At 42.9% G+C, this 11593-nt stretch overlaps 1 protein-coding gene across 8 annotated transcripts in view; it reads right to left on the bottom strand.

Annotated features, from left to right (window-relative positions):
• Positions 1 to 90: 90 nt before the first annotated feature.
• Positions 91 to 11593, bottom strand: part of ccny (cyclin Y) — a 14395-nt gene continuing 2892 nt past the window's right edge. The window contains exons 2-12 of one of the 8 annotated variants that reach the window (XM_058060127.1): positions 10243 to 10317; positions 9060 to 9080; positions 7738 to 7772; positions 7616 to 7639; positions 7351 to 7451; positions 7211 to 7246; positions 6957 to 7014; positions 5456 to 5575; positions 4366 to 4532; positions 3119 to 3281; positions 91 to 1897 (exon numbers count right to left, since the gene is read on the bottom strand). In XM_058060127.1, the coding sequence (XP_057916110.1) occupies positions 1781 to 1897; positions 3119 to 3281; positions 4366 to 4532; positions 5456 to 5575; positions 6957 to 7014; positions 7211 to 7246; positions 7351 to 7451; positions 7616 to 7639; positions 7738 to 7772; positions 9060 to 9080; positions 10243 to 10317 (917 nt within the window). In that variant the 3' untranslated portion in view covers positions 91 to 1780. Of the gene's footprint in view, positions 1898 to 3118; positions 3282 to 4365; positions 4533 to 5455; positions 5576 to 6956; positions 7015 to 7210; positions 7247 to 7350; positions 7452 to 7615; positions 7640 to 7737; positions 7773 to 9059; positions 9081 to 10242; positions 10318 to 11593 lie in introns of those variants that run through there. The other 7 variants (XM_058060133.1, XM_058060129.1, XM_058060128.1 and 4 more) reach the window with 7 other exon arrangements.

Below are 11593 nucleotides of genomic sequence, written 5' to 3'. Positions count from 1 at the left end.
GTTTGTATGACTGCATGCACCTATGCTGTGTACATTCTAGTAGGATGCTGACATGAAGGAGAAACAAGTAATTGAGGGTATCGTTGCCCATTTGAAATCTTTATACTTCTCTGAATACCTCATGTACAGTAGAAAGGAATAAAAATATTCTAAGAAAGAGCACAAGCGCAGATGTTGCACACTGGCACTGTATGTACACTATACAGACACACATGAGCCAAAGGTATACAATCTGGTGTGAGCAGTGTTGTATAATCATTCATTCAGCCTCTCCCCAGGACATACGACCTGAAGAGTCACGTTTTTAGTCACCACAAATAGAAAAAAGACGTTATCTGTCAGTGAGTGGTTTTCTCCAGTGTTAAGTGTTGAAGTGGCTCAGAACAGGGACCACGGGTCAGACAACGGCAGTGAAAAAAGTACAACATGACCTCTGGTACGTTTCACATCAGACTGAGAGGAAGTATGAATGCTTTTTCTCTACCTAATCGCAACAACGAGGCAATGCCTGAATATTGCTGGAAGTGAACTGCAGTATCCCAAGACTGATTTTCTTTGGCTCACTGAGCAGGAATGTCAGGTATAAGGCTGTTGGCTAAATGAACAAGGAGTTAAATCATCAACAACAGTGTGCTGATATGCAATAATAGAATGTATACTTTCTTGTGTAGGACTGAATTGGGAATGGAAGAGCGTGAGCAATTAAAAATGTGTCTGTAAACTCTTCAAATGAAGCTTAGAAAGATAGCAGGAAAGTTTAGAAATGTAGCAAAGCTGCTACTTTTCATGCACAATACTTATGTCAACCATGAACAAATTTCTTTCCCTTTTCTGTGCCTTCTAACGAGAGAAGAGGAGTCGGTACGAGCTAGCTAACAATAAACATTATGAGAGGTACCTATTTTGATGCCAGAGCCCTGACAAAAAAAACTAAAAACGGCAAAAGTGTCCCATTTTCCATAAGTGACCAGTATATTAATCAAGCTATTCTAGCAGCTAACACCAAAAATATACATTTATCTGCCGAGTAACACGACGCCTGGCCCGCCGCTCGTCTCGGCATCACTCACAGACAGAAGAGCGGATACCTAGCTCTCCATTTGGTGACCAACGCTCAACAAGATGCTGCTTTGCTGTCAGCATGTTTGACCCGAGGCCCGGAGCACACGTCTCGTGCTGGCAGACACGGACATCCCAAGGAGCGCGGCCATTTGAAGTGTTGTCCATGTTTCTACGCTGCTGCTGTTGACGGAAGTAGCGTGGGCTCCTGGGCTAAATCAATGCACTAGGAAACATGTACATGTTCATGCATGGTCACAGCATGGATATCAAACTATAAAACCTTGTGGGTTTTTAGAAGGGCTTCGCAGTTGAAATAGGTAGCTCCCTGTGACGTGCATTGTTAGCTAGCTCATAGTAACTTGTTTTCTCTCGCTAGAACGCACAGAAAAGGGACAGAAATATGTGTTCATGTTTCACATAAGGGTTGTGGATGATGGGATAAATTCCAAAAAAGTGCACTTTCCCTTTAGCTAGTTTTCCCTTCCAACATTGACATCTCACGTTGTAGTTCCTTCATCCTTCATTTTGTTGCGCTCACACACCTCAGTTTGGTTCTGCCCGGCTCGGTCTGGTTCAGTGCAGCGCAGTTCATTTATTTACAACCAGAGAGGTGTGCAATCTTGCTTCATAAAAGTGTCGGGTTTGTTTGTGTGCGTCTGACCAGACACACACAAACCCCCACATTCACTGGACGGCCGCTTTCCTTGGTCAGCTGCCATTACGAAATGATAGCCGGACACCAGTGCACGCCTGCCAGGTTGTCTGCACTCACTGTCCGCTTCTTGGCTAGCCTCTTCAGGTCCTTGTATTTATCATCACACAACCTAGAGATAGCCTGGAAGGCAAAACAGAATGACAGATGAGCAGAAGGAACGTGCACAGCAGCCACCTCAATGTCTTAACTACGTCTCGGGGCCCGCAGCGCAATCCAAAACTAAAATGACCAGTTGTTACACTGCCAAGGCAGACCTCTATTTACACGCTGTGGAACGTAACAGTGGTGGAATACATGGGCGTCGCTTCACTGAGGAATCTTTTCTCCTTGCTTTTATAGTCAGTATAGTTACTCCAGACCCCATTCACTGTGCAATATCTGATCAACCTCCATGTGCAATATTAAGGGCTCTATATGCAATATACTAAGCTCTATGTGAAGTATTTCCATAATGCCTCATATTAACTCTCTAACAAGATCTCAGTGTATAGACTGGTCATATATCTCATCTCGTCTCATATTATCTACGTACTGTATTGTATATAACTCTGGGAACAACTGGGATTTTTGTTAATACTTGGGTCGTTTATATTGTATATTTTTCTATATTGTGTATTTTGTACTGCTTAACTGACTCTGTACTCTTGCTGCTGTGCAATACAAATTTCCCCACTGAGGGACGAATAAAGGCATATCTAATCTAATCTAATCTAATCTTCAACATTATTCCCTTCATTATGTCTCCCCGCGTGACGCAGGCTCTTCCGCTGGCAAGGTGTCGAGTAAAAGAAGGTGAAGGGAAAATAGACATGAAAGTGGACAGACACACACAGGGTTCCCTCCAGGAGTTTTTGAAGCTGGCCTTTCACTTATTTATGAATGAACTTTTTTTTATTTTGATTGATATTTTGATATTTCTAAAGTTACTTTATTAGTTATTTATGGTGAACTACTCAACATCAGTTGGTGATCTAGCGCTAGCAATGAGCTCAAGCTGCTGGGAGGTGATAGCATCACTAGCCACGTTTACATGAGGAGTTTGTGGGGGTGTGTATGCAGCATTGGAGCAAATGTGGGCGGAGTATACAGTTTTTACGGGATGGCACCCCCATGCAGGACGTAAGCACCTTTAAGCAGTTGTAGCGAAAGATACAAAGAATGAAGCTCACGACCTTGACGTCCCACCCAAGCAAAGCAGGATAATCCCACTATGGCGTTTTATGGATTACTGTACATGCAATGTCTGTGCCAGTGTCCAGATAAAATACTTTTCAGAGAGCGACAATTGTGACAGGGCAGGAAGAGAAGTGAGTCTCATGTGTTAAACTTGATATTACTCGCCTCCAGTTTCTGTGCCTTGTCCCTGCTGAGGGGCTCCAGAGGAAAGCTGAGGTTGTTGGCCTCAGCCAGAGAACGCAGGTCAAAGTAATACTTGGCGTAGACGCTGGATGGCACATTGATGTTGAACTGCAGCAGCTCCAGAAACTGCCGCTCCAGCTCGTTCCTTGAAGGGAAAAAGACAAGATAATGTACAATGGAACACACCTTTGGCTGCAGGAGAAGCCTTTTTGACTTCTGTTGTTAAATGCATTTCTGCTCTCTTTAATTGCTGCCCACAGTCCTTTACTGCTGTGCAGCAACACAGAAGCTAAATTCAGAGTCCATGACAACTGTAACTGTGACCCTCACCCAGCTATTTGTGTCCCAGAGTATTTCTTTTACAAGACAAGCTGAGGTTAGATCTGGTCCTCACCATCTGTTGGGAAACTGATCCCCAAAGGAGGCCACAAAGAGTATATAGTCTATAGGATGCTGTTTTACAGACATTGCTGACAGATTTCTGAGGCCAAGGACGGACACACAGAGCCACCCGTGCAGATGAGTGTGGGAATACAGCAAGGGTTAGCGTGCTAACACGTCTGCTGTATCATGTTCCATCTCAGAAAATACATTCATCATTCCCTCCCATTAAGACCCATATGGAATATAGGTCAGTGGATGGGCTCCAGACCCTTTAAGAGAAGTTTCTTCTATCAGTTATCGACTAAAATCAAGACGGTGCTTCACACCAACCGTTGATGAAAGCTGATGTACATTGTTGTTCATATTTGATGTCATCTATTTATTCTCCACATTGTTATTATTATTATTTATTATTATACGGGAGCCAGGCAACAACATTTTGTTGGCAATTTCACTGCTGTGTTATTTTGCAATGACAATAAAGGAAGTCCATCTATCTATCTATGATTGACAAGCACTTGTGGTTCATACAGTAATGCGGTGGGAACGGATGCAGCTGTGGTTCATACAGTAACAAAGTGGGAACATATGCAGCTGGGGTTCATACAGTAACAAAGAGGGAACGGATGCAGTTGTGGTCCATACAGTGATACTGTATATATAGTTATGAATGAAGAATACACAGAAGTGGCCCACAACTGAAATAGATGGCATGTGGATTTAGAACGATGTTCCATTTCCTTTCTGCATAGTGGAAATATCTCATTTCTGTACGGACATATTTCAATACAATTCAGAGTACACTATCATAATATACGGCATATAGTATTTGCAGAGTAACTCACATGTCTTCCACCGTGATATCCTTGAGAATCTGGCAGTAGTCAACGTTCCACACTGCCTGGTCATCCCAGACTTTGGATGCCAGGAGGATGGCTCCTAACACGATACGCTTCCAGTTGGCCGGGCAAATGTCAATCTCACCGTAGGTCAAGAGCCTCTCCAAATACACCTTTTTCACAAAAGACAGGCACAAAAGCCCTAAGGTAAGACAATGACCCCGTTTCAGAACAGCAGCCTAAGAAGTGAAACATTTAGATGCTAATGAATGAATTTATTTTGACACATCTTTTTCGCACAGTTGATGATTTTTATACACACTAGGGATCGACCGATATGGTTTTTTTGGGGCCGATGCCGATATCGATTTTTTTCCATCACCCTGAGCCGATGGCCGATTTTGCTTGGGCCGATATTTGTGGCCCATACTGCTTTTGATCCTTCAATTTACATGAAAAAATGACCATGATAACAAATATTACAGGTCTCATGTTTAAACAAATATTTGTTGAAACGTAAACACTGAACACAGTAGGATTCAGCTTTCTTAAACATACATTTAAACTCTCTTGTGAGAGTGCTTTTATTCGTCTGTTGCGTTGGTATGTGATGTTTTTGGGCTCTCTTGTTGTCACACCGTGACTTAAACTGTTATGCCTAGCGATCACCCAGTGAAATGTGATGGGCTTAGTAAGGTGTAAAGAGCAAGCTAAATCAATTCATTGTGAAAACATGCCCTAGACGTGATTCAACAGTGGGGGTGGGGTCTTCTGCCCTTGGGGCGACACAGAGCTGCCCCGACGAATGCCTGACTGTACATCATGCGGCGGATAAATTTATTGGGGAATCCACACGCATGTCGGCCGATACGGATTCAAGGATAAAACGCAAATATCAGCCCGATATATCAGCCGGCTGAAGTATAGGTCGATCCTTAGTACACACATATGAATGAATGGCATGAAGGAGTGGGCAGCAATTAGTATCATAACATAGCAATGGGTCAGCACTGAAACACTCACACTCACACACACACACACACACACACACACACACACACACACACACACACACACACTTGTACAGTGCTCTCACCAATGTCACAATTGCACACTCAGCCGTGAGCTGTGCCGCGCTGAAGAGAGTCCTAACGAAGCGATAAATCTGCTTCTGCTCAGGGTCGTGTTTATCGTAGTCCAGAGGAACTTCAGACTTCTGCAAGGAAGACATGAAGCAGATGGCATCAGGGATGGCTTGGTGATTGGTGGGGGTGTATTTTACCAAATTGTTGTTCCTCTCGTCTTAGTGTACAGCAGGGGTCTTCAACAGAGTCAGGTTTGTTTAGGCCATTTTCTTCCGGCCCAAACCTTATTTTGCCTTAAACTGCATGGAAGGGACTATAGCTCATATGAATAATCAATGGAATAAAGCCAGAACATCACACTAAAACCACTGCTCCTCCAGTACTGAGGAAGGGCAACATGACAGGCAGGGAGGACTTTGAATATTAGTGAACAGCTGCCATAATGGATGAATTTGTGGCAGTTTGAATATGCGTGTATGCTTCTCTGCTCTCCATTTTGCCGCTTTCCCTTTCCAGTTCAGCCTGTACAGTACAGATAAAGACATACATATTATTGCTATATCAATAGTATTGACATTTTTTTTTTTTTTTTTTGGGGGGGGGGGGGGGGGGGGGGTATTTCTGTCCCCAAGTGTGGCCATGACAGAAAGTAGAGAACCACTGCCCTACAACACGCTTACGCCGGGCTCACATCAGCATCAGCAGATGATGACATGATAACTAGTCCCTTATACAGTACGTTCTTGTAAACAATGGCCGTATTTGCCTGCACAGCCACGGTGTGGGAAGTTTGTCCACAAAATGCTGTGCTTTTCCATTACCAAGATGTCCCTCTCGTCATCCAATGTTGAATATTTGATGGCCTGCCGCACACTTTATGACCTTGTGTCATGTTTACATTTCCGACGTAACACCACCGGCAATAAAAAGATTTAACGCCTGTATTCACACTGATTTTATTTTGGAATTCACCAGGAGTTTCAACCTCCAGGCATCTGACTTCCTGTTTAGCTCGCAATATTCCTGTTAGCTTGACGAGACAGTGCTTCAGCAGCGGCATCTGGGAGAAAAAAGACAGACCCCACACAGACTCAGGAGCCGCACGGCACGGAGCGAGTGTGAGCCTACACCGGGGATTTCTATTTTGTGGAATGCTTTTGGTAGCCACCCTGAGCTGCAACCGAGCGGCAACGGATTCAGTGTGAGTCCAGGATTATTTTGGCACTGAAATTACATTTCAAAGAAAACAGGAGCAAATTTCACATCAATAATAAGTTTGACTGTACAAACTTTGGGCTTTGTGAAAGGGATCTACAATCGCACAGACCCGTGTGTCAATATCTGAATCTTTTGGAGCTATTTCTAAACAACTAGAGATTGTCATATCACCAGTTTAGAGCTTTGTACTTACATGTTATTTGGATGTACTTCCCCATTCAACCTCGATGAAAAATAATTGGGCTGAATTTGGATTCAAATATGAGGAAAATATATATGCAGTTACTGTCTTACCGAGAGCGGATGCAGCTTCTCATCGAATATGTCCAAGGTCATTCTTCCATCAACCTCTCTGGAATGACAGAGAGAGCAAGAAGACAAACTACATCCAATATATGCCTCCATGTTCTATCACGTTGCACGTTGAATAATAGCCTAGCTTGGCACTAAAAGACACAAACAAAGTCAGCTGTTGTCTTCTTAAGTGTGACACAGATGGACTTTTTGCTAATGCTGACAAGGAACTAGGACAGAGAGAGCTTTCTTACCTGTTGCGTATGTGATAGAATATTGCCAGGGCTACACTGCAAAAAAGGCACACAGTACACACAGCAAAGTCCATTCACTTGGAGGTCAAACGTATTCAAAGGTATTGAAATCCATTTGAAAGAACTATTGAAGGAGTTACCATTTAATTGTGTATTTGAGGTTGGGCTGACTGACGGTGCTGTCATCAAGGAATATGGTGGAACAGGAGCTGTACTTTCGTCTCAGCGGGGCTGGATGACGCTGACAAAAAGGAAATCAATAATAATCATACAGGGAATTCCATTTTCACTATTCCAGAGCAGTCAAAGACCCAGGCTACATTGATGGAATTGTTGCCGTCTAAAGAAGCAGACAAGAAATCGGTGGAGTTTGAATAATGGCAATGCTACTTTTCTCATCTTTACCTTGTTTTCCCAAATGTGTGTAAACTTGCAAAAACATAGGAGAAAACAGTTACCATTTGCACTCATCCATTTTCCACTTTGTATCGGCAATTAAGAAAAAGCAGTTGTTTTAGCATACTTACATGATTGATGTAAAGGCTCTTCCTCTTTTCTCGAACTGAGAGGTAAAAAAAAGAGGAAAAGATTAAAGGAAAAGTGCACCTTGGGGGTGGCACAAGTGCTACTTCTTCATCTTAGCAACAGTGCTCACAGTGAAGCTGACAGTATGAACTGGTTTGGTCAAATCTTGCTATTACATTTGTTTCCTGTTGATTAGATATGCTACTACTTAGTCCTCCGTAAATAACCTTTTTATGACACCCGGCGTAATGAGCACAACTATTTCATACTCTGCTAATGGCACCTCTTTCTTTGGAGTTGCTGTCTCCATCTGTCCCTCAGCGACAGTCCCACATGTGAACCAACATACTCATGAGCAATGAGTGTTTTAGGATAATTGTGGGATGCCTCTCGTGAGCACAAGTCACTGTAGGTAGGATTTAGAATGAGAAGACATGCTTTTCTCAAAGATTCTGAGGTTTGTGAGTACATACAACCCACACTCACTTTTCGAAATGAGGCCGCAGCACACACATTTTGTTCTTTGAGTCCCTATCTGTAAACACTTACAAAAGAATGAGACCGTTTTTCATGTGATCATACTTGTCATTTAGTTGTATGACACCAGCAGTGAGACTTGCTGCATCCGTGTTGTCGCTCTGCTGCCACCTTCTGTCCTTTCTTTGCAGTGCACCTCTGGCTGGTAGGAGACGGTTAGGGTCGCCAGATCGTACTACTACCTTCCTCATCCTACACGTCCTCCGCTTGCTCTGCAACGTGTTCGTCCTTTGTGTCCTAGCCTTCTGGCTTTTAGCAACCTTTTGTAAGTACCTGCCCGTTAGTTTTGGACTACGGGGATTTTTGTTGCTTCTTGTCTTTTGCCTGTGTGACGTGTTTTTTTTCTCTGCCGTGTTGTACTTTTTGGAGTCTCTGTAGCTCAGTTTTTGGTCCTTACTTTCGCCCTGTGTTGTCATTTCCCCAAGCAGACTACCTTTGTTAATAAAGCATTTTTTCTTACACGAAAGTGTCTCTGTGTTTGGGTTCCAGACCGGCTCTCGCCACCCCCTTGTGACAAGTGCAGTCCATTTCATCAACAGTGATAACAGTACAACTTCATGTCAAAAAATCTCAACCATCTCTCGAAGTAAAAGTGTGTTCAAATGATACAGGAAATCCCACTTCACAATAGACCAAACATGCACAGATACAGTCAAACAGTCAAAGAAGTGCTGTCAAACAGTTGCATGATACATTTGAGCACAAAGTCTAGCCGAGGAGACAACAAGAAGCAACCATGAAGCAAAGCACAAGGAGCAAGAGGCTTCTGTGATACAGTCGCGCTTACCTCGCCTGTTGTGCACAGCAACTGTGAAAACAAAAGTCTAAGTTGTGGCCATGTTTGTCTTGACATACAGTTCCATTCAGATGTTCATGCGCTTGAAGGTCTTTTTCATTTGGGACTCTTTATGATTTAATTGAATGGGGTTTTTTTTTAGGAATGAAATTATAATACAACATATTTAATGATAATAATGAAAAATCAGAATTGAATGCACAATTTGAATTTCTGAAATTTACACAGTGTCAGAATTCTATCTGCAGTGTTAAATATAAGCCCCCACCAAGAACACTTGTTTTTGCTCCCACCTTTCATAAGCACTGCAGTGTAAAGATGAACACCGCCATGTCTGCTATGGCAAAGCTTGATATAGCACCATCTACCTGCTCGATAACAAACTAGCATGGAACATGGCATGCCTTCATGCTTGTAGACCGGTACTCTGGTCCGGACCAAAACATCACGCTGCCACTGGAGAGTGTACATCTTGTGAGTATCTCATGCATCATGACCACCTCAAAGTGACATACACTTGTAGGACTTGGCTGAGATATCAATTTGGGAACTTTGGGACATTATTTTTAAAAAATACAGTCAGCAAGCATATTTTTGTATTACTATTTTTCTTTATTATTAGCATATTAGCTCTTAAACTCGCCCACAAACGTTCAGCAAATACACTCTTATGCCAAGGTAGCACTGTATATGACATTAAAAACAATAGCTGCACTGCTCCAGTCTCTGGCAAACCATGGAATCCGTGATAAGTCAAACACAGCGACAGTAGAGCCAAATAACTTTGGTCTTGCTACAAGACCCACCTGCCAGGGCTTTGAAGCTAACTTTACCAATCTAGTAAATACTCTTTTCTTTCTCCATTTCCCATCAATATTTGTTCCAGTTCGGGGCTACAGAGTTACCGTGCTTCAACCAAACTACGGTGGAGGCCGAGGGTCAAACGCCTGCGTAAACTTTAAGATTAAGATATGCCTTTATTCGTCCCTCAGTGGGGAAATTTGTATAATGTATGATAAGGTATAATATTTGACAGCCCTAATAGAAACCATTTGATTAAGAGTTCCTTTGCATACCCTATAACTTAAGACTGGCCACAGTACTTTCTTTACTACATATCAAGGAGCTCCCAAGTAAACAAGACAATGGTTGTGACCAATCCAGCAGAACTCACCATCAGTCTGAGACTTGCTAAGGAAGATGGTGCTGGCCCGAGGATGGTCAGAGGGATTGTATTCCATTGGCAGGTCTGAAAATAAAGAGGAAACATCAGTCTGACATTCAAACTATCAACACACAACAAAGGATTAGCGGTACACCAGTGCTTCTCAAATAGTGGGATGGGCCCCTCCTGGGATGGCTCTTAAAGTTAGCACAGTGCTCTTGTTTTGACAAGCTTCTATGCTTAATGCTTTGTAATGGCAGGATAGGGCGTACAACATATCAAAATGTCACTAGTGCTGCAGGCCAGGTTGGAACCACAGGAGGTAGCATAGTAAAACAAAAAAGGCCATTGGGTCTTTTGTAATCATAGATTCATTTCTCAATGGGAGATGGCCTTAGAGCTGATAAACAAATGAGCCCCCATCTTGTGCCCTAGTTTCTAGCAGATGCAGGTTTTCTTCATACAGGCATGATGATTGGCATTACCGTTTTTACTGTAACAGTTGTTTCATGGTGGTTTCAGGACTTCCTGAAAAAATGTTTCTTGTGTTCCAGTTTAAATCAAGCATGAAGAAGTCATGTGTGCTGACACAGGCAAGGGGATGGCCATCATCTAAAGCACAAAAGCAAAAGGAAACCACTACAACTTGCAACACTCCAGCAGCACGCAGGGGGCTCATGGAAAGGGAATAAAGTAGAATGATTATCAGCTCCTTTGTAGAATCAATGATAACTTGCTGTAACGCTAACAATAACACAGCCAAGATCACACAACAGGTTATCCATGCGAGCCACAGCTATTGTGCGAAACTCTTTTGAACTGCTGTCTTTTTGTGTTCCAGAGGCACTTGAAGGGCCTCAAAGGATGCAAGTACACACACACACGCACACATACACACCAACTCACACACAATATAGGAGGAAGTGACACGATGCTGCAACAAAACTGGGTGCGTAGGAAGAGGCAGTGAGCAAATGATGCCTGAATAATTACAACATTGTTTTGACAGTGTAAATCAATGGCTGGATTCTTTCAGGCAGGAAGCATCTATGGACACTGGTCCCAGTGACCTTTGCTGTGGCTACACCCCACAAGGTTATACCCTTCCTCCAACTGCAGGTCAAGTTTCCTACAACTTCCTGCATTTCAGGAAGTAGAAAGGAAATGACATTTTAGCGTGATGAAAAGACACTGTTAGAGTTGCAGACTCAACCAAGAGTGAGGGAGAAACACTTGTTGGCCATCTAAGAATATTCTGCAAGCATGGTTAAGATTAGACTACCAAACTGTTATGTAGTGGCAAAGCTAGCGAATCTAAAACGTACATTTATATGCATATACACACACATGTGTGTGTATG

Source organism: Doryrhamphus excisus, chromosome 21 (assembly GCF_030265055.1).
Source record: "Doryrhamphus excisus isolate RoL2022-K1 chromosome 21, RoL_Dexc_1.0, whole genome shotgun sequence".
Taxonomy (NCBI): domain Eukaryota; kingdom Metazoa; phylum Chordata; class Actinopteri; order Syngnathiformes; family Syngnathidae; genus Doryrhamphus; species Doryrhamphus excisus.
This window is presented reverse-complemented; position numbering and strand designations above follow the sequence as displayed.